The sequence below is a fragment of the Neomonachus schauinslandi genome, chromosome 8, assembly GCF_002201575.2.
Source record: "Neomonachus schauinslandi chromosome 8, ASM220157v2, whole genome shotgun sequence".
Taxonomy (NCBI): domain Eukaryota; kingdom Metazoa; phylum Chordata; class Mammalia; order Carnivora; family Phocidae; genus Neomonachus; species Neomonachus schauinslandi.
Window position 1 is genome coordinate 14,865,951 of NC_058410.1, and position 23,536 is coordinate 14,889,486.

The 23,536-nt window shown below is 41.3% G+C and overlaps 1 protein-coding gene across 3 annotated transcripts in view; it reads right to left on the reverse strand.

Moving 5' to 3' along the window:
• Window positions 1–241: 241 nt before the first annotated feature.
• The window catches only part of ESR1 (estrogen receptor 1), a 275,553-nt gene continuing 252,258 nt past the window's right edge, over window positions 242–23,536 (reverse strand). For 2 of the 3 annotated variants that reach the window (XM_021693345.1, XM_021693343.1), the window contains exons 7-8: window positions 8,820–9,003; window positions 4,523–4,757 (exon numbers count right to left, since the gene is read on the reverse strand). In XM_021693345.1, the coding sequence (XP_021549020.1) occupies window positions 4,523–4,757; window positions 8,820–9,003 (419 nt within the window). Of the gene's footprint in view, window positions 4,758–8,819; window positions 9,004–23,536 lie in introns of all 3 variants that reach the window. The other variant, XM_021693344.1, reaches the window with a different exon arrangement.

Here is a 23,536-nt window from a genome sequence, read left to right on the forward strand (position 1 = left end):
TGAGGAAGTGGAGGCTCTGAAAAATTCATTGCCAACGATCATAAACCTTGTATGTGGTGGAGCCAGGATGTGAGGCCAGGTTCGCCTACCCCCAGTGTCCACACACTTCTTCCTGTGCCTGGGGGGAGGGAGCCTGGCATCAGAGTGATCTTCAGGATTCACTGCATTCCATTGCCTTGATTTGAGGCAGTCAGTGATGAGCCATTAGCAAGAAGGTTTACAGAAACCAAGCCAGTTGTCATTCGTTTAATTTTTTATTTGAACATCAAATAGATTGAGAAAATTGTTTACAGGTGCTTGAGCATCCCACTGGACTCCTTACTTTTTAAAGGTGCAAAAGAGGTTTACAAGTGTGTTTCATTAAACAATGCGAAGCTGCAACAAAACAGAATCACATCAATAATAGTATGCATCAGCGAAAAGGCATATTAAACCATCAGACACAATTTGGCATATAAGCCTTTTCCCATAAAACAAGAGCTCTACATTGAAGAATATGCTGTGCACAAAAAGCATTGTATATAAGCTGTGAGAGAACATAAACTGGCATAATGTCACTTATTAATTCAAGTCTCTATGACCAATGACCTCTCTGTGAATGCAAAGGGGTCCACATCTCAGGCACCTGCTCATGGGGCTGTATGTTGTTTCCAGGGTACACAGCTCTGTACAAACACACTGAAGATGGGTTTGGAACATGGCAGCATTTACATATTTAAAAAGTTCAGGCACATTTGGATGCAAAAAAAAAAAAAGAATAGAAATTTTTCTTGAACCTCTGAAAGACAGTGCAAAATTGAAGTGCCATAATCAAGGCAGCGGTTACTGAGAAAACAATTATAAATGACATAGAAAGAGGTCACACTCACTTTAACCCAAATGAAAAGGAGATGCAGTTAGAAACAGAGGAATCACACTGGTGAGAAGATGAGTATTTGGGACCACAGTTTAATTCATTTGCTCCAGTTGAGAGTAAGTTTTCAGGGAGTTCACCTAGGAAGTATGCAGTGTAATCTGGATCATCCTCCCCAGACTTGCACCGAAGGGAAGCAGGACAGCCTCAGAAACTACTATACGACTCTATCTGCCTTCCAAATAACTAGTTTCTCAAAGCAGATTTGCCTGTGAATATTAGCTATGACTACGGCCCTAGTGATCATTCCCAGCATCCACAGTCCATCTCAGAGTGGGAAAGTATGAAGAGGAAAGGATTTGGAATTGGTTTCATGTAGGGGTTCTCTAAACCAACAGCCTAACTCAATGGCCATTTCAGTGTCTAAGGTTTTAATGCAAGAACACTTTAATGTGATCGAGAGTAAATTATCAGGAAGTCCCTTATTTGTTCAGCCCCCAAAAGGCATGGGCTATGGCATGGTTAGACGGCCTTGCAAGTTTCAGAGGAAACTCTAACCAACGACTCCACTTCCTTTGGGGCTGGATTTTGCAACCTCTGTAGGGTCTTCTCTTTGGATGAACTAGCCTCTCTGATGGTTGCATGACAGCATTCCAGAATCTTTACGGCAAGCCCGGAGCCAGGCAGCGGCCAAAAGAAACACAGACCACTAGCTAGCTATTTCTTAGATGGTACGGCAGACGATGCTTGCTCTTCCGTAGAACTCTGGCTGCCATTTTAGAAATGGTCATCATTCGCAGTTCACAGGGCACTAGAGGAATACAGAAGCCTGGTTCATACCCCAGGTGCCAGTATCCATCTGCCTCAAAATACTTGCAAGGCTCTTATTACTGTATTTCCCACTCTTGAAATTCCTGAACCTACTTCCCCACCCTACCCTAACCCCCAGGTTGATTATATCTTTCAAAACTTAAATTGCCTTGGGGAGGGCGGGTGGAGGGGGAGATACAACATGTTCCCTACCCCCAACAGCAGTATCAGCTGCAAAGTGTCAGCTGTCCGTTAGTGGCACTTCAAATAAGAATAAAAAGAGATTTCTAAAATTATTTGAATTTCCCTGGGCTAACATTCCAACCATCTGGTGTTCTCTGCCCATTTCAAAGGTAGTAGTATCTTTAACATGAATACAAACACATTAGATGAACAATGTAAAACCCTCCACTTTATTATTGTTTGGATTTAGCTGCTATTACATCATCTATAGTACTAGAAATTTTTTGTCTGTTTTTATTTTTTTAAAAGAAAATCTAAGTATAAACATTAAAAAGAACCCACTGACCCATTAGGTACTGTCCAAAAATATTACTACTGATATTTTGGTAAAGCAAAATTAGCTGCCCTGAATAATTTTCCTTTGCAGGCATAATCTCTGCTACATAAGATTGTCTATCATTCGATATCCAACAATAGGCATCTGGATTAGTGCTATTTTGTCTACTGTGGATATAAAAGTTGATATGAAATGTGATCTTCATTGAAATGAATAATCACCAGGCCCTACGCATCAATGACTGCATACATGACAAGGTAGCTATACAAAAAAACTAAATATTTTTCGTTGGTTTTGCACGTTTAACCCAGTCAAATGAAATCCAGGACGGAATTACTACATTCAATTGTCTGATAAACAAGCATTGTAATTTCAAAAAAAATATATATTATGCTATATAAGGTGCTTCTTAAACAAAACAACAAAAGAATTATGTTCTAAACATATCCTTACTGCAGATACACAAAACTGCCCCTAAATTCAGATGCACATATATGAAAAAAACTTTTCTATTTTTTTATTTTTTGGCCCTCCCAGGTTCCTAGTCCTTTGGTGCTCGCTTACTAAGTAATCAAAAATGAATGAAATCCACTTTTTGAAACAGGCATCCCAAGAGAAGCCCTAGAAGATCGGCTGGGTTGTTGGTAACACATCACCTCTCAATGGGGTTTGAATCATACACAGTGAGGTCGCCGGAGGAAACCAAACTTACTTTTTGGCTGAGAAGAAGAGATAAACCCTAGTTGCTCTGGAGAATCAAAGGCCTAGGAAAGGCTGCCCTGAGGCTGGACTGAGCCCTTCTTGTTTAGCCTATAGGGCAAAGGATTCCTATGGCCCAATTCTAGTCTCGCTCTCTTGGCTTATGAAGTTTAATGAAATGAGCTTTGGGGTACTTTTTTTCCCCAAGGCCAAACCCTGGTTTTTGGATGAGCTCTAAACAACCAAGAGCACGTGGAGTCTGACCCGGTCCCCGGCAGCCTGAGTAGGGAGCCTCTAAGCATCGCCCTCCAGCCCCACCCAACAGTGTGCTGGGCCAACTGGAGGAACACAGCTGTCTACTGCTGCTCCTTCCAGTCAGGGTGGCGAGAAGAGAAGGGGTGCCCACGGGTCCCAGGGCAGCCCCACAGTGCACACAGGGCCTGCCAGGGGCACTCCTGGACGGAGCTACCGCCTGTGGCAGGGTCACCATGAGCCTCTCAGTTTTATCCGGGTTCTACCCTACTTTCCTCCTGTTCTCTAGTATTTACAATAATCATGCACATTTACTATTGACCCAAGTGCCCCAGGGCTAAAAGTGTCACCAGGGTGCCTATTGATTTAAACTGTCCTTGGTCATATGCTGGGCACTGCTACCGTGTGATGAATTCACCCTCTGTGTAAGTTACACACCAGGAAGAGCCTAGCAGAGCGCCCTCTGCTGGTAGGTGTGAGACCACACAAGACTAGATCCTGAAGCTGATACTCAGCGAGTCCTGGGGGGGGAGAAGGCTTTCTTTCATAAATTGAAAACAAAAAACAAAACCCCAATAATTTATCCCTTAAAAGGAAACTGGTCTATGTGGAGGTGACTTAACTGGGAAAAACTTGCTGTTTTCCATAGGTCCATGGGAAGCAAGAATTAACTGGAACCCATGACCTGTACAGTGTTCTCAAAAACCAGTGGAAGAACATTCAGCAAATCTGAAGGTCAGTGTATTAACTTGACAACGTTTTGACAATTAGGGGACCCTCCTTCTCTGTGGGCATCTTGTATTCCTATAGGGCAAATGAATGGACAATCACTGAATATTCAGCTCCAGCCATGCAACAGAGCAAAAGCTTCAAGGTATTACTTTAATAAAATGATATGTTACTATAGGAATACAAGACGATGCCATAATGAACCCTTGACCTAGCTTTCTCCCAGTCAGCAATTAAAGGAGCCACTTTCAAGTCTTTCCTGGGGCTTTTTCTTAGATCCATTAAAAAGCACTTCACAGAGATGAAATGTCCACTCTGCAGGTCTGGGTCTCAACAAGTAGCTTAAATGCACAGTCACCTGAGTCCCAGCTCATAGACTGAGTTCAGTCATGAAAAGCTACAGAATCCTCACGCTTAGTAATGTAGCAAAGGGAGAGAGAGAGAGAGAGTCAAAGAATTTAGCCCTGGAATCCCTTTGGCTGTTCCCAAAAGAAGGAGTGCCACTAAGAACTGAGCAAGCAAATGGCCACTCGTATTAGAAAGCCACGGTGGTGGATGCATGCTGGAGTGTGCGCAGGAGCGGAACTCTGCTATCGTGATGCATGACGTGGGTAAAATGCCGCAGGGATTCTCAGGACCTTGGGGGAGCCTGGGAGCTCTCAGACCGTGGTGGGGAAACTCCCTGCCTCCTCGGTGATGTAATATGCTTGCAAGGAATGTGATGAAGTTGAGCCCGTGGTGGCCAGCTGGCTCTGGTTCATCTCCTCCACAGGCGCACCCCCACGGCTGGCTGGGGCATGCAGGCGGTGGGCATCCAACATCTCCAGCAGCAGGTCGTAGAGAGGCACCACGTTCTTGCACTTCATGCTGTACAGATGCTCCATGCCTTTGTTACTGCGGGTGGGAAGACACAAAGAGGACCACTTTAGAGCATCCCAAGCTCCAGGGCTGCTGCGACGCCTAAGGAGGGGAAGTAAGGGAAACTCCAAAGACACCTGCCTGTCAATTTTTCTCCCTGTTTAAAGAGCCATTTCAGGGTTTGCTATCCAGGTGACTTCCTTCCCCTGACTCAGGTGAGGTTCTCTTCCCCTCTATTAGCATTACATCTAAAAAGAGAACAGAGACGAGACAGCCGTGTAGGAGGGAGTTTTTTAAAATGCGGAAAACAGGTCAAGAAGCTGACTTGCTTCACACTTTCCAGGTGTTTGCCATTTAATCAGAATAAAATCTAAATTTCTTTCCAGGCTCCACAAGGTCTAAGTGATGTGGCTTCTGCCGACCTCTCAGAGCTCCCCCTGCCTTTCTCCCCTAGCTCATGCTCTTTCGCCACGCTGGTTTTTGTGCTAGAAAGAAAAACAAAACTGAGCTTGAAGAAACTGAGCGCTTTACTTCCCGACGCAGGTTGTTTGCACTTGCTGCCCCCTCTGCCTGGGAGCTCTTTCCCCAAACCTTCAAGTGCCACCTGCCTGGGAGCTCTTTCCCCAAACCTTCAAGTGCCACCTCCTCTGAAAGGCCTTTTGCTGCCACAGTCAGTGACCTCGAGGCACTACGGCTTTCGCTGTCCTCTTGCGTTTGCTCCGTTTTCCTCCCAGCGCTAAGACAACCTGAAATTCCTCTCTGGACACACGCAGGCTTATTCTTGCCACATTCGCACACACCAGCACACATGGGGCAAGCTCCCTGAGGGGCAGCGATGTGCCCATCCTGCAGCAGCCTACAGCAGTGCCAAGAATGTGCTAGATGCTCAGACAACATGGGGCAAATGGACACCGGGAAATGTAGGCAAATGGCATTTCTTCTTTTAACCTCTGTCCTCCCCTGTCTTCCCCCAGCCACAACTCTGCTCTGTCCCCACCACACCACCAATGGAAAAAATATAGAACACCTCTTAGCGATCTTGAGATTTTTTTAGAAAGAATTATGTATCCTGAGGAGATAGGACCAAGAGAGTGTCCTGGAAAATACTCGCAATTTTTAGTAGGGGAAGAGTCTGCCCAAGTTGGAGACATGCCATGAAAACACGGCATCAGACTATTCAGGTCTTACGACACTACAACCTAATTACATATCTAAGTGGGGGTTTTTGTTTGTTTGTTTGTTTTTCATTTAAAATGCTGTTAATGTTAAATGCCGGCTGGACCTCACACTGTCTTGCTCGTGCAACCTAATGAATCACATTTATAGTCACATGAAATCTGGTGTTAAGTTCTCTGAGTAACAACATATGGCTGGGGCCAAGCTTAATAAAACAGAGTTCTGTGATTTAGACTGGCTGTAATAAGGCACCAAAACGTGTGTGTGTGTGTGTGAGCGCGTGCGCGCACGTGTGCCCCAGTGAGAGAGAAAATGCTCACAGCTTTCAATAGAAAAGCAGCTTCTCTCCAGCCTTTCACACAATTCCAACAAACTCTAGAGAGCTCTCTCACTGCGGCTGCCCTCCACCATACGTTGCCAATAAAACTACCAGACGTCTGTAAATTTAGTGCAGATATGTCGAGGTATTAACTAATTAGGCTTGCTACTGCTGAAAAGCAGTTGACAGATTTGAAAATTCAGCAATTCCTACCAACAAATAAAAACCTTCATCTGCAACATGGTTTCTACAACATCTTTGAAATTCCTAGCCCAGAGTAAAAGCTAATACATTTCTTCAAGGGGAAGTTTACTCTCTCAGCCAGGAAATCTGGTTAGAGGATTGTTATTCTGACACATTCCCTGCTTCCCTCTTTGTAATATTCATAAATATAAACAGATGGGAAATGTGTACTCTGAATGCAGTCCCCCACTCTACCTGGCCAAGGTGAGTCCTCCGTTTATGACACCAGATACGTAGGGAATCCCTGAGAACAGAGACTACAATCACTCTCTCTCAAACTTTGCCAAGTGGAAGTCATCAAATGGGAATTTTGAATTCATAGGGTAGGGAAAATACTCAAGTAATTCTCGTTCATCCATTTACTCACATATTCATTCACTCAGCAATAATGTTGTGAGCCTACACAATATATATGACACCATATATGGGACTGTGGGGGAAGACAAAGAAAGAAAGATACATTTATTTTCTCAAGAAGCTATCCATTTTCAAGATCCTCTCCAGAGAGGGTGATTCTTGGGACTCTGATGGGACAAGCTTCTTGCCACTTGATGCATAATCTCAAGGTTTGAAAGCCCCTTAAAAACTGAGCCAACCCTCCAGACACCTTGGCCCTTCCCTCACAGCCACTAAGAAAAGAAATTTCGTTTTCATTCCTACGGTCTGGGTGTAAGCCCAAGGTCATATAGACTTCATCACACATGGGTACCTGATCCCTAGTATCATCACTTCACCTCATTTTTATGGCCTTTCTGGAGTAAAGAATTTTTTCTTTCTCTCTCTCTCTCTCTCTCTCTCTCTCTCTCTTTTTTTCCTCTATTTTCTTTATCTCTCCCCCGCAGGCTGAGCTCTGTTCATGGGAATAGTATCCACTAAGCCTCTGGCCAGCCACTTTACATGACTATTTGAAATGGAAATGAGACCACTTTCTCCTTTTGGCACAGAAAGGCTCCATTTCCTTTGCTAATATCCTTCCTTAACTCCTATACAAAATATTTATTGAGTGGTTCCTGTGCTAAGCCCTATGCTAGGTGGTATTGGGTACCCAGAGTATCCAAGGTGGGTTGTGGTAACTGCCTCACAGAGTTTAAGGTCTAATTGGGGCAGAGAGAAAAATAAAATGGGCAGCAGCAATCAGGAAGGATAGGGTGCAAATCCCAACTGGGTGAAGGGTCAGGAGACCCTTTCTGAAAAGAATATCTAAGCCATGATGGATTAGCTTACTGTTCACAAAAATCCATTCCCCGTGCCACGTGCCCCTGATCCTGACTTTAAGCCTCATTATGTGATTTGTTGGCCAGTGGAACATTAGTCGATGTGACTCAGCTAAAACATGACAATGCACTTGCCCTTACAGGCTTGCTTTCTTGTACCTCTGCCATCATGATGAGAGGAATATGTCCCAGCTAACCTGCAGGTACAAGGAGACTAAAAGACACATGGAAGCAGAGTCACCTGGCCAACCTGGAGTCTCCCAGCTGTGCCCAGCCTCCATCAGCTGTCCCACAGATGTGGGAGTGAACCCAGTGGGGATGGATAGAGCTGCCAGCCAATCTGCAGCTCCCCCATGACTAGGAGAACAGTTGTTTATGGCCAGAGCTCAGACTCTCAGGAAGCCCTAGAAAGTTAAGTAAGGGCTAGAGCACAGAAGTTATATAAGCAAAATAAAGGGACTAAAGCAATGAGAAGTTTTTCAGGGTTTTAAATAAAGGCATGACGTGAGGAGATGTGGTATGAGATGGCCGCTCTGGCTCTGGCGTGGAGAATGGGTTAGGAAGGGTCAAGACTGAAGGCAAGGAGGTGCGTGAGGTGGCCACTACAGAAATCCAGAGGGAATGATGGCTTGAATGCGGGTAGCAGCAATGAGGGGTGGCAAGGAGGGATCTGAGAGGAATGGAGGAATCAGTGTTGACTCTCCGTGAGGCATGAGGCATAGGGACAGAGGTTCTCTCAGAATTTCTAAGTGTACTAGGGGGAATGTGGTGCAGGAACCATAAGGGATGCACCTAGGGCCTTCAGAGGATAGGTGTGCTCATAGACTGCCCTTGCCTGGTAGGACAGAGTGAACCACCAAACATTGCCTTCCTCCCTCAACCCGCACCCTGCGCACCCCTCCCCCCATGAGACCTTGTGTGGGCTTCCAACTGAGTGCAAATGTCATGCCCTCTAGGAAAGCTCTCGAAGGCCTGCCCCGTGCCCTAGACAGATTTCTGTCTCACCTCCCTTGCCCTCTCACGTGCCAGGAACTGCGCCAAGTGGGCTATCTGCATTCAGGCATCAGCACTTTCCAGCCCAGCGGTACACGCGTGGGGGCTGGTGTTCCTTATGGGGCTCCTGTGGGGAACCCGAGGGTGCCTCACCTCATGTGCCTGATGTGGGAGAGGATGAGGAGGAGCTGGGCCAGACGCCGGTGCTGCTGCTGGAGTGTGAGGCCCGCCTTGGCCATCAGATGGATCAAGGTGTCTGTGATCTTGTCCAGGACACGGTGGATATGGTCCTTCTCTTCCAGAGACTTCAGGGTGCTGGACAGAAATGTGTACACTCCTGAATGTGCAGAGAGAGAGTGAGACAGAGAAACTCAAAGACGATGAGGTCTAGGAGACGGGCAGTGTGCGTGGGATAGGACACCCAGCCAGCGCCTTCCCCCCACCCACAGCAATGGGGAATTTTGGGACCCATTTGATCTAAGCAACTCTACAAAATTCCTAATCAACATACATGTCTGAGAGCACTGAGAAACCCATCCGGCTTCCTGTACGTGAGCCAATTTCCAGGCTTTGACATCAAGATTCCCAGGAAAGGCACTGCTTGCCTTGGGGCAAACACTAGCCCCCCACTCTCTGTCAGGTCTGACCCCAACACAAACTCTCCCATTAACGCCCACAACAACCCTGTGAGAGAGGCGTTATTATTCCTTTCCTCAGGAAGAAACCGAAGGGCAGAAAAATGCATCAACCTGCTAAGAGAACTCCCCAGGACAAAGCAGAGCTGGGAATGAAACCCCACGTGCTGATTCCACACCACATCTGGTCATTGTTACGGAGACTCTCAGAAGACATGTGCCACTCTGGTAAGATGCACAGAGAGCAAGAATGATTTGTGCAGTGATTGACGGCTCATTTTTCCAGGTAGGATCTAATTCGCTGTTACGTTTCAGGTCAGGCTTAGGGCCTTTTCATCCTCAGCTCAAAGGTTTATGATGAGGGTGGGGAGGTGTAGAAGACCCTGGGAACTGCTGTTTTTCACTGCCAGGCTGTTTGGTTTTGGGTTTCTTTCCCCAACCCCCTCCCCGCCCCCGCTCTTGCCTTTGTTCTGGTGATAGACCCTACTTCCTGGGCCACAGGACAGAAATCAGACAATCAGGTCACTCTATTCTTTGGGACAGTATTAGCCCTGAGTTAGACAATCAGAGCTTTTTCTGGGATTGTATATGGAAGTTGTGAGACAGAAATTCTTCCCTCTAGGTTGCTGAGCTTGAGGGGTAAGAATACCCCTTTCAAGTAGTGGCCCCTTCCCTGACTGTGGGGAGCTTCCACCTGCCGAACTGAGCTGAGCAACAGGGAGCAGAGGTGGAAGGTACATGGCAGTGGGGTGCCAGGGCAGGGGGAAATCTTGGCTCCAGTCACGAGGTCCTACCTTTACATTGTTTTCCTTTGACCTTGGAACTTCCATAGTATCCTTTCTAACACATGAATCCCCAAATTCCCTTTTGCTTAAGATAGTGTGAGTGGGTTTCTGTCCCTTATAACTGAAAGAATGTGACTATTTGAGTTGTGAACTCAGCCCCAGGACCAGAGGAAGGTGAGTGAGAAAGAGGTGGGAAGTATTCAGAGTAAGAGGAGGACAGGATGGATCAGTCTTGTCTTGGGACCATAAGGATGGATTTCCTATCAAGTAAATACTCCAGAAATAAGCTCCAACCTGCTTAATCATACCATGTTACAAGATGCAGATGATGCTGTATTTTTCTCCAGATGATGCATTATGTATTTAGCAACACTTCTTTCAGTCTCAACCTCTATTGAGCCCACCGGCCCTCATAAAGAGATTTCTTCTCATCCCCTCCCCTCCTGTTCCTCACTGGTACCTTCAAATTAAGGCCCTCAACGCTATGAATCCCTGACTCTATACCGGTAATGTGGTGACAAGTCACTGCTCACAGCGCAGCCCGTAGGTTGGGGATGGGGAAGATACCTCCACCATGGAATTCACAGTAAACAGAGTTGTAATGGCCCAGAATGGAAAATGGCTAAGCTTTAAAAGAAATACAACAATAACAACAAAACCAGGATGGTCAGGATCTTGGCTTACATGCAGTTGAGTAGACTAATGTAGCTTTTGGTACCCAGGGACCCTTGGATCCAAAGCAAATAAACCACAGAACGAGTAAGCAATAGACAGGCAGTGAAATAAGAAAGAAATTGCTGGATTCCTTTACCTATGTTCCATGTGAACTGTTGATAGAGAAAGAATGTGTCCATTAGAAAAATGGGCAACTGTCTAGTGGCCCTGGGGTTAGTCTGCAGGTGATGGATAGTGGGAATAGTGGTGCACCCATGGGTTGGAGGTCAGAGGCACCTCCGAGCTCCTCTGGCCCTACCTCTCACTTCCCTCTCTGTCATCACACACATCCGAGCCTCACATCTCCGGAGGCCCTGCATCTGGCTGGATGTCCTGGGAACCTCCCAGGCCAAAGAGCTGAGTTAATCCAACTTGGATGATGCCTTTTCTACCAATTTCCTTTTTTGTCACCACTGGGGATGCTGGCCTCACTCACCAATAATCCCGTTCTGGTTCAAGGGAACCAAAGACATGAGGAGCAAGCAGTTTCAAGGTGACACCCAGCCACCTTGCTCTTCCTCCATGTGAGTGCACACATGGATTCCTTCCTTTGGCAGGCTTTCATTTAGGACCTACTGTGTGCGTGCGCTATGTTACTTAATAGGGATTCCAAGCCTTATTTTAAGTGTTAATGTTTTAAGTGCAGATATTTCCTGTGGAGAAAGAATTTTCTTAACACTGACTCTTGGGCTGCAGGCCGTTCTCAGAACAAGCCTGTTTTTCTAGTCCTGGATGAAACCAATACAGCTTATCATTTCATCCTTGTCAACAGTTGCCTCCTAGCTATGTAAATATACTCTGAAATAAAAATACTGTCCTGTTGAAATGCCAATAATTGACAACAGCAGCCATCATCCTTTTGGGCTTTTCTGGCAAAATGTGGTCCATGTTGGCTGCCTGTCGCCTCTAAGGAGACGTTTGTGAGAAACAACATAAATCCAAATTCCCAGAACGCTTCAGGTGCGCCAGCAAATACAAAACTGGGCTGCTGGTAATTTCCATATCCCAGGTGGTCTCTGTGACCCTGGACGGCTGCACCACTGTGCCCACAGCCCAGAGCCAGTGATCAGACAGTGAGGGCCTTCAGAAATATTCTTGCAACAAGGCTGGCTTTGCAACTCTCAGAGATACTCCAAATCCCCAAGATGTAAAAAAAACAATCTGGATGTCATTATCCAGTCTTAAAGTGTTATTAGCAAATCTGAGCTTCTACATATTCTGAATCTTGGCCAACACCGGGAGATGCAGGAAGGGTCTATGGAGAAATCTGATGGTAGAAAAGAAGGCACAAGGACCCCCCATATAGAAGAGATCTCAATTCAATCTTTCTCACTCTCTTGCTCTCACCGACTCTTGATTCCACTCTCTCTCTCTCCTCTCATTCTGCTTGGATCCTTCCGCTCTTCCTTCTTTCTTTTCTCTCTCCACCCCATAGGAATCCCTCTCTACCGCCGTCACTTGTCCAGACAATGGAGTCTTCCAGAAGCTGAAGGAAAGCAGGAATGGACACTGAGGGCATGTATGCATGCAGGTACATCTGACTCTTCCGAAGGGAATGAGAAGTGCCGAGGCCTATGGCTTAGCAGATGCTTCAAGACAAATTCTTCAAACAAGGACACATGTTTTCTTTTCCAAAAGGAAGAATGTGACAGTAAACCCTGGGAGAATCCTTCACTCTATGGCAGTTTGACCAAATTAAAAAAAAGATTTAAAGGGTAAAGGTAGCAAAGAAAATTCCTCAAGTCCACAGTGGTAAGTAGTCTGGGCCAGCAAGCTGCCACCCCACTTGCATCAAAAGGGACTTCTCTTTCTATCCTGTTCACCCAGCAATTAATCCGCAGGTCAGCCTTTAGGCCTTTAACCCTAAAGTAAGCAAAGAGCACTTCTGCTCAGAAATGCCTTCGAGACTGACAGTTTGATGAGCACTCCATTTGTTTTGTGCTTCACCTACGACTGCAGTTCTTCCTGGGGATCGTACTGTTCCCTGAGGGGTTTTGGGACAGTTTGCAGTTGCTACAGCCACTTAATGGGAGAGACCTGTTGGATGTCCTACAAGGTGTGGGACAGTCCCAAATGATGAAGGATTTTTTTTCCTTGAATGTACTAATGAATTAATCCTACTACAAATAAAAATTTTGTCTTGAAAAGTTTTTACAAGATTGTACACAAAAAGTCCAGTATGCAGGCTGGCCATATAGAAAGGGAAGCTTAAATGGAATACCTTTTCCCTATATTTTTAAATAATTTAATCACTTGTTGCAGCCAACTGAAGGTATTACATAAGCTTTCCAACTGTATGGTTAGTTGAAATGATTTCAGTGCAGGTGTACTGTTACTACAAAAGAAACATAACTGGTTGCAATATAGAGAACAGATTTAAGACTCTCCTTCTAAACAAAATTAGAATCAACTATTCAACAGTAGACATCAACGAAATACTGTGTTATTGCCCCTATGTGTTTTTAAATAATTTTGTGGCAAAATAAGAAATCCATTTTGTGAAAAGTACATATTAAAATTATTTTGGGGTTCTTGTCTTCTGTCTTGGACATTGACATTGTCTCCAGAGGTTTCCCACAGACTTCTTGATCACCTCTTATATGTATTATTGTTTCTTTTTCCAGTTCATCATCTCTTCTCCATTGCTTATCCAAAGGATATGGTCTCTAAGGCCTTTTTAAGTTCTATATACTGAATATCTGCCTTGAAAGTTATGAGATTTTGAGATAGGATATGTTTCATATGAAAGTATATTTCCAGTATAAGAACATACAGTGACTGAAAGAGAAGGTATGAAAAAAGATTTTCCATGCAACTGGAAATGAAAAGAAAGTGGGTATAGCTGCACTTATATCAGAAAATATAGACTTAAAAATAAAACTTTGGGCGCCTGGGTGGCTCAGATGGTTGAGCGTCTGCCTTCGGCTCAGGTCATGATCTCAGGGTCCTGGGATCGAGTCCCGCATCGGGCTCCCTGCTCCTTGGGAGCCTGCTCCTCCCTCTGCCTCTCTCTCTCTCTCATGAATAAATAAATAAAATCTTTAAAAATAATAATAATAAAAAATAAAAATAAATAAATAAATAAATAAAAACTTTAACTAAAGACAAAGAAGGGTATTACATAACAATAAAAGGGTTAATCCAACAAGAGAATATAACATTTGTAAATATTCACCCAAAATAGGAGGGCCAAAATATATAAAGCAGATATTAACAGACCCAAGGGAGCAATACAGTAATAGCAGGGTACTTTAACAACCCACTTACATCAATGGATATAGCATCCAGGCAGAAAATCAGTAAGGAAGACCAGCCTTAAATGACACATTAGACCAGACAGATGTAATGGATATATACAGAGCATTCCATCCAAAAGCAGTAGAATGCACATTCTTCTCAAGCGCACATGAACATTCTCCAAGACAGATCACTTTTTAGGCCACAGAACAAGTCTCATTAAACTGAAGAAGACTGAAATCATACCAAGCATCTTTTCTGACCACAGTGGCACAAAACTAGAGATGAAGTAGAATAAGAAAACTGGAAAAATCACAAATACGTGGAGATTAAACAAAATGCTACTAAAGAACCAATGGGTCAATGAAGAAATGAAATATCTTAAGATGAATGAAAATAGAAATACAACAGTTCAAAATCTCTGGGATGCAGCAAAAGCAGTTCTAAAAAGGAAGTTCATAGCAATACAGGCCTACCTCAAGAAATAAGAAAAATCTCAGATAAGCAATCTAACTTCACACCAAAAGAAACTAGAAAAAGTAACAACAAATGAAGCCCAGTGTTAGTAAGAGGAAAAAATAATTAAGATGAGAGTAGAAATAAATGAAATAAAAACTGAAACAAACAATAAAAAAGACTAATGAAACTAAGAGCTGCTTCTTTCAAAGATAAACAAAATTGACAAACCTCTGGCTAAATTCACCAAAAAAAAAAAAAAAAAAGAGAGAGAGGGCACAAATAAATACAATAAAAAATGAAAGACAAGTTAAAACTGACGCCACAGAAATACAAAGGCTCATAAAAGACCGCTACAAATAATTATGTGCCAAAAAAATTGGACAATCTAGAAAAAAATAGATAAATTCCTAGAAACACCCAGTCTTCCAAAATTAAATCATGAACAAATAGAAATTCTGAATAGACTGATTACTAGTAAGGAGATTGAATTGGTAATCAAAACACTCCCAACAAACAAAAGCCCAGGAAGAGATGTTTTCACTGGTGAATTCTACCAAACATCCAAAGATTTAATACATATCGTTCTCAAAATCTCCAAAAAATTGAAGAGGAGAGAATGCTCCCAAACTCATTTTACGAGGCCAGCATCACCCTGATACCAAAACCAAAGAAATCACAAGAAAAAAAAAGAAAGAAAAAAATTGCAGGCCAATATCCCTGATGAACAGAGATGCAAAATCCTCAACAAAATACTAGCAAACTAAATTCAATAATACGTTAAAAGGACTATCCACCATGATTAAGTCGATTTATTTCGGGGATATAAGGATGGTTTAACATCTGCAAATCAATCAATGTGATACACCACATTAACAAAATGAAGAATAAAAATCATACGATCATCTCAATAGATGCAGAAAAAGCATTTGACAAAATTCAAAATCCATTTATGATAAAAACATTCAACAAAGTGTGTATAGAAGGAAAGTACCTCAACATAATAAAGGCCATATGCCAAAACCACAGGTAACATCATACTCAACAGTGAAAAGCTGAGAAAGCTTTTCTTCTAGTATCAGAAACAAGACAAGAAAGCCCACTCTTGCTACTTTTCTTCAATGTGGTATTGGAAGTTCTAGCCATGGTAATTAGGCAAGAAACAGAAATAAAAGACATCTAAATTGGAAAAGAAGAAGTAAAACTGTCACTATTTGCAGATGACTATATACATAAAATACTAAAATCTCCACCAAAAAACTGTTAGAACTAATAAACGAGTTCAGTAAAGGTGCAGAACAAAAAATCAAAATTCAGAAATCTGTTATGTTCTATAAAAAATTATCAGAAAGAGAAATTAAGAAAACACTCCCATTTAAAATTGCATCAAAAAGAGGGGCGCCTGGGTGGCTCAGTTGGTTGGGCAACTGCCTTCGGCTCAGGTCATGATCCTGGAGTCCCGGGTTCGAGTCCCGCATCGGGCTCCCTGCTCGGCAGGGAGTCTGCTTCTCCCTCTGACCCTCCCCCCTCTCATGTGCTCTCTCTCTCTATCTCATTCTCTCTCAAATAAATAAATAAAATCTTTAAAAAAAAAAAAAAGAATAAAATTCTTAGGAATAAATTTAACCAAGGAGGTGAAAGACCAGTAGTCCAAAAACTTTAAGATACCAACAAAAGAAATGGAAGAAGACACAAATAAATAGAATGATATCCATGCTCATGGATGGTAAGAATTAATATTGTCAAAATGACCATTCTATCCAAGGTAATCTACATATTCAATGTAATCTCTACCAAAATCCCAGTGGCATCTTTCACAGAACTGGAACAAATAATTCTAAATTTTGCATGAAACTACAAAAGACCCCAAATAGCCAAAGCAATCTTAAGAAAGAACAGAAGTTGAGACATCATGCTTCCTGATTTCAAACTATACTACAAAACTATAGTAATCAAAACAGTATGGTACTGGCATAAAAACAGACACATAGATCAATGGAACAGAATAGAGAGCCTAGAAATAAACACATGCATACATATTCAATTATTTTAAAAGTAGCCAAAAATATACCATGGGGAAAGAACAGTCTCTTCAGTAAATGGTGTTGAGAAAACTGGACAGCCATAGGCAAAAGAATGAAACTAGACTACTATCTTACAGTATCACCCACAAAAATTAACTCAAAATGGATTAAAATTTGCATGTAAGATCTGAAACTATAAAACTAAAAGAAAACATAGCCAGTAAGCTCCTTGACATCAGTTTTGGTGATGAGTTTTTTGGTCTCACTCTAAAAGCAAAGGCAATAGAAGCAAAAATCAAGTGGGACCATACCAAACTAAAAAGCTTCTACACAGCAAAGAAAACTATCAACAAAATGAAAAGACAGCCTATTGAATGGGAGAAAATGTCTGCACACCATATATCTAATAAGGGGTTAACATCCAAAATATATGAAGAACTCAACTTAAAAACAAACCAACAATCTGATAAGAAGTGAGTCAATAATCTAAGTAGACACTTTTACAACGAAGACATATAGCTGGCCAACAGGCACATGAAAAGATGCTCAGTATTGCTAATTATCAGGGAAATGCAAATCAAAACCACAATGAGATAACACCTCATACCTATCAGAATGGCTATTATCAAAAATATAAGAAACAAACAGTATTGAAGAGGATGCGGACTGTGCAGTGTTGGTAGAATGTAACCTGGTGTAGCCACTATAAAATAATGCAGTGATCTAGTTTCTTGTATTGCAGCTTTCTTTTTCACTTCCTTAGAATGTCACTTGCAATATGCCAGTTTATTGTTAGATTCAACATTCTTCGTTGATAAGAGTCCTATGAATAAAATAAATATGAAGATAAAGCTTTATTCTTTAGTGTTAGAAATATATTATCTAATAACTAGCCTCATTAGTAGAGCAATGTATTAAAACAATGTTTTATATAAGAAGTGCTTATCTTCAACACCAAATACCTATCTAAATATATTAATTACTATTTATAAAAAGAGCTTTCAAACACTCCCCAGAATATTCTTTTAAGTATGTCAGTGAAGTAACTTGTTATTTGAACACTGTTTTAATCATTATAAAACACTGATTACTGTAAGTCTTCTTGATCCTGTGGTATTGGTAAGAACCGGTAGGTTTGTATCAGATAAAGGTATATTCACTAAGGACTTGGCAGACAAAATTAACAATGTCAATTTAAGTTAATAAAAATCTCCCAATGTAGGAAAAAAAAAAAAAAACCCATAGTAGGGAGGTGCCTCAAAAACTTAAAAATAGAACTACTATGTGATCCAGCTATTCTACTTCTGAATATCTATCCAAATACAATGAAGATGCTAATTTGAAGAGGTATGTGTGCCCTTATATTCATTGCTCAGTCAATAGCCAAGATATGGAAGCAACCTACATGTCCATCGATGGACAAATAAAGATGTGGTGTATATAGTGGAATTCTACTCGCCATAAAAAAGGAAATCCTATAATTTGTAACATCATGGATGCACCTTAAGGGTATTATGCTGAGTGAAATAAGTCAGACATAAGAAGACAAATACCATATGATTTCACTTATATATGGAATCTAAAAAATACAATACAAATAAAACAAAACAAAACTCATAGATATAGAGATAAGTTGGTGATCAGAGGGGGAGGGGGTTGAGGGTGGGTAAAATGGGTAAAGGGGGTTAATTATATTGTGATGGATAGTAACTAGACCTATTATGGTTCTCACTTTCTAGTGTATACAAATGATGAATTACAATGTACACCTGAAACTAATGTAATTTTGTCTCAATTTAAAAGAATATATGTTTCTGTACATTTCTGCTCATATTCATTCTGTGTCATAACAGATGGAATTACTTTGACAATACATATAATAAAGCCCAGCTCATATTATCTTACTTCCTCATTATTTTTTACATTTTGACAATCTTTGGTTTTTCTTGGCATGTTTTTACTAAGTCAGTCTAATTGATTTCTCTCTTCTTATCATATAAAAATAAGTTTGGTTAGTTGTTAATTTTCTTATTCTAGGTATTTATCTCTACCTGTGTTTTCATATGCCTGTACTTCTTATATACAAAAGCTCCTGGTCGGGGGGCGCCTGGGTGGCTCAGTCGGTTAAGCGTCTGCCTTTGGCTCGAGATGATCTCGAGATCCTGGGACAGAGCTCCACATCAGGCTCCCTGCTCATTGGGGAGTCTGCTTCTCCCTCTCCCTCTGCCCCTCCCCTCTGCTCATTCTCTCTCTCTCTCTCAAATAAATTTTAAAAAATCTAAAAAAAAATTCCTAGTCATCTTATATCCAAACATTCATTGTAGATAGGTACAAGCATTTTCCTACATTATGTTTTCTACTGTAGTCAACTCACTATATGAGTTATAAAATCACATTGATTTTTTAAAAACTATGTGTATAGATAAACCAGTATTTATTTCATGTCAGCATGCCCAAAAGGATATGTATTTTTTATTAGACTGCTACTGTTTACTGGCAATGCTATGAGATTTTTTTTCTCCAAAGTCTGTGATTCTCAAACGTGGTTGTCTCAGAATCTCCTAGGGAATTTTCTTTTTTTTTTTTTTTTAAAGATTTTATTTATTTATCTGAGAGAGAGAGAATGAGAGACAGAGAGCACAAGAGGGAAGAGGGTCAGAGGGAGAAGCAGACCCCCCGCTGAGCAGGGAGCCCGATGCGCGACTCGATCCCGGGACTCCAGGATCACGACCTGAGCCGAAGGCAGTCGCTTAACCAACTGAGCCACCCAGGCGCCCTCTCCTAGGGAATTTTCTAAGATACAGCTGCCAAGGTTCCACCCAAACCTGCTGACTGGAAGCTGAGGGTAGCATTCTGATATCTGTGTTTTCAAAAAACTCCCATTACTGCGAAGGGAGCAGAAGGGAGAGGGATGGGGGATGGGGTGACCAGGGGATGGGTATTAAGGAGAGCACGTGTTGGGATGAGCACTGGCTATTATATGCAACTAATGACATCATTGAACACTACAACAAAAACTTACGATGTACTATATGTTGGCTAACTGAACATAATGAAAAATTTAAAAAAAATTTTTTTAAATAAAAAATAAAGAATTTCTCTTTCTGAAAAAAAAAAAGAAAAATACCCCCCAAAACCTCCCCCACTGGTGAGTCTAATGCCTCCCCAGGATTAAGAGCCATATGATGACCATGGGTTCTTCATATTCTGGCCGCTGAAATGTAAAATCTTGAAAACATGGACTACATCTTTCTTCTGTGAAGAGTACCTTATCATAATGCAAAATGACTTTGAAGATAGCTTCTCTATGCGTTTCCCTGCCATGTGTGGTCCTCCTTGCCTTTTTTCGCACTTCTGGCTAGCTGGTTGGAATGAAGACAATTCTTGGAAAGACCTTGGAAAGCACCCAGTCAAGACTGTGGAGCCCTCATCATCCTGAGTCCCTGAATGGTCACACTACTGAATTGGAGAAAGGGGCTCCAACACTAGCCTGTTCACGCACCCAGCATTATTAAGTAAACAAGAAATAAACCTCTATGTATTTGAGCCATTATGCATTTTGGAGCCTATTTGTTAGAGAAGTTGTCCGACTCTAATGCAGGATGAGAAGTATTTTATGGTTTAATGACTAAATAAATGAATTTGTATTACAAGAGGTAAAGTCACAGGGATGTTTTGCATATCTCCTTTTGTTGCCATTTTTCCACATTTCTAAGGCCTTAGGTTTCTTAGTTTACTTAGAAGTTATTTCTATTCCCAAATGCCAGTTTTGCCACATTTTGTTAAGGAAACCATCATCTAGATTCCACCCACCTCACTATCTCCCGTCATGCTAACCATTCATTCTAGATACTAGCATAGTTGATAGCAACCGATAAGTTAAAGAACCGAGGGGCAAGTCCAGGACATGGGAATGTTTAACTAATTATGATTGAAAGATGCAGCTCCCAATATTACTAAGTATTTAAAAGTCGCTCTATGCCATGCAGGAACTGACTATTTGTTTTATGAATTGAGCAAGAGTATTGCTTTGAGCAGTTATTTATCCATAGGTAGGAAACTCATCCTTCTACTGATGTGATTATTTACCTGAAAAGTGAAAAACCTGTTCATAACCAATCCTTGAACAAGATTTACTGTTGCACTAGTATTTGTAAAATCACATAGTCATTCAAGTCCTCTTCTAAGTGGTCTCAAAGTGAGAGGGATCACAGTGAAGAACCCAACATGAGAACACGGTAGTCCATCTGGCATCACTGTGTACTCATGAGTACCCTCTTGGCACAGATGACTACAAAGATATCATATGCTAATGATTCAGTGATATTTTCAATTTAGTATAATTTTTAATGAAATCTAGAAATCCTAAAACGTAAATACTTTGTATGTCAATACTTTCAAGCTGACTCAAAGGACAAATCCCTTAATGACTTCAGATGGTGAAATTGATGAACTGATTAAATTGACTTGAGAAAAAATCTTAAATGTACACTTTTTAAGAAAATAATTTAAGTGCCAGCCCTGTGCCTCACTTTTTTATTGAAGTATAATTGACATACAATATTATATTATTCTCAGATGTAGAACATAGTAATTTGATACTTACATAGATTATGAAATGATCACCACAAGTCTAATTACCATCTGTCACCATGCAAAGTTTTTACAATATTATTGACTATATTCCCTGTGCTGGATAATTACATCCCTGTATCTTATTTATTTTATAACTGAAAGACCGTACCTCTTAATTTCCTTCACCTATGTCATCCATCTCCCCATTCCCCTCCCCTCTGGCAACCACCAGTTTGTTCTCTGTACTTATGACTCTGTTTCTGTTCTGTTTTGTTTGTTCATTGTTTTGCTTTTTAGATTACACATATAAGTGAAATCCTACAGTATTTGTCTTTCCCTGACTCCTTTCACTTAGCATAATACCTTCTTGGTCCATCCATGTTGTTGCAAATGGTAAGATCTCATTCTTCTTTATAGCTGAGTAATATTCCATTGTGTGTGTGTATACACACCTACACACACACACACACACACACGTATCTCACATCTTCTACATCCATTCATTTATGGATGGACACAGACACTTGAGCTGCTTCCATATCTTGGCTACCACAAATAATGTTCTGATGAATGTAGGGGTGCGTATGTCTTTTTGAATTAACATTTTCATTTTCTTTGAATAAACACCCAGAAGAAGAATTGCTGAATCATACAGTAGTTCTATTTTTAATTTTTTAAGGAACCTTCATATTATTTTCCACAGTAGCTGCACCAATTTACCATCCCACCAACAGTGCACGAGGGTTCCCTTTTCTCCATATCTTCTCTAACATTTGTTATTTCTTTTCTTTCTGATAATAGCCATTCTGACAAGTATGAGATCGTAACTCACTGCGGTTTTAATTTGCATTTCCATGATGATTCATGATGTTGAGCATCTATTCTTGTGCCTGTTGGCCATTTGGATGTCTTCTTTGGAAAAATGTCTGTTCAGGTCCTCTTCCCATTTTTTTTTAATTGGATAGTTTGGCTTTTGCTATATATCTTGTATATCTTGGATATTAATTCTTTATTGGATATTTCATTTGTAAATATCTTCTTCCATTCAGTGGGATGTCTTTTCATTTTGTTGATGGTTTCCTTCACTGTACAAGAGCTTTTTAATTTAATGTCATCCCATTTGTTTATTTTTGTTTTCTTTGTCCTTTCCTGAGGAGACAGATCCAAAAAAATAATACTAAGACCGATGTCAAGGAGGTTATGGCCTATGTGTTCTTCTAGGAATTTTATGATTTCAGGTCTTATATTTAAGTCTTCAATCCATTTTAAGTTTATTTTGTATAGGGTATAAGAAAGCGGTCCAGTTTCATTCTTTTGCATGTAGCTTTTATATATTAAATTGCAGTTGTGGGGGAGATTGGGCAAAATGAGTGAGGGGGAGAAGGAGATACATGTTGCCAGTTATGGAATGAATAGGCCACAGGACTAAAAGACACAGAATTAGGAACATAGTCAATGATACTATAATAGTGACGTATGAGGACAGATGGTAGCTATACTTGGATGAGCAGAGCATAATGTATAAACCTGTCGAATCACTATACTGTACACCTGAAATTAATGTAACATTGTGTGTCAGCTATACTCAAATTAAAAAAATGGCAGTTTTTAATTTTTGTAGTAAATTGGATCCTAACCTTATATCTTTTAGGATAAATCCATTATGGATCTATGTTTTGCTTAAAAGCCTTATTTTGGTTAGTTGTATCTGTAACGTATAAAGAAAGAGCCAGGGTTCTGATTTTCCTATTCCTCAAACAGTCAATTACTAGGGTTTCTGAAGTCAAGAAGAAGATGTTCTGAAGGGACATTGATGGGAAATGTGCAGCCCATCTATTACAGAGGGATTTATTCACAAGGTTCCATGCAGAACTCCTAGTCCCAGTGAGCTGGCCTGGTCTCAGAAGGCCTTGAGGGCTTCATTTTTTTTCTCCAGAGAAGGTAGGCCAAAACAATCTGCATAAATTCATTTCCCTGGACCTCACATTTTCTTGCTTGGCATTTCAAGGGCAATGAGCAGCAACACAGAGCAGGAAGCAACTCTTACACGTTGGAGCAGACTGTATTTTCCAAAGGTGACCACAATAATATTTCCCATCCAGCATGCTTCTCTACAACATGATGCTGGCATGCCTCCCCTAGAGATGTCTGAGCTATGCCCTCCCTTGAGTCTGGATGGACCCGTGACTGGCTTGTAATTTAAAAAAAAAAAAAGAGGGGCGCCTGGGTGGCTCAGTCGTTGAGCGTCTGCCTTCGGCTCAGGTCATGATCCCAGGGTCCTGGGATCGAGCCCCACATCGGGCTCCCTGCTCGGCAGGAAGCCTGCTTCTCCCTCTCCCTCTCCCCCTGCTTGTGTTCCCTCTCTCGCTGTGTCTCTCTGTCAAATAAATAAATAAAATCTTTAAAAAATTAAAAAAAATTAAAAAAATTAAAAAAATTAAAAA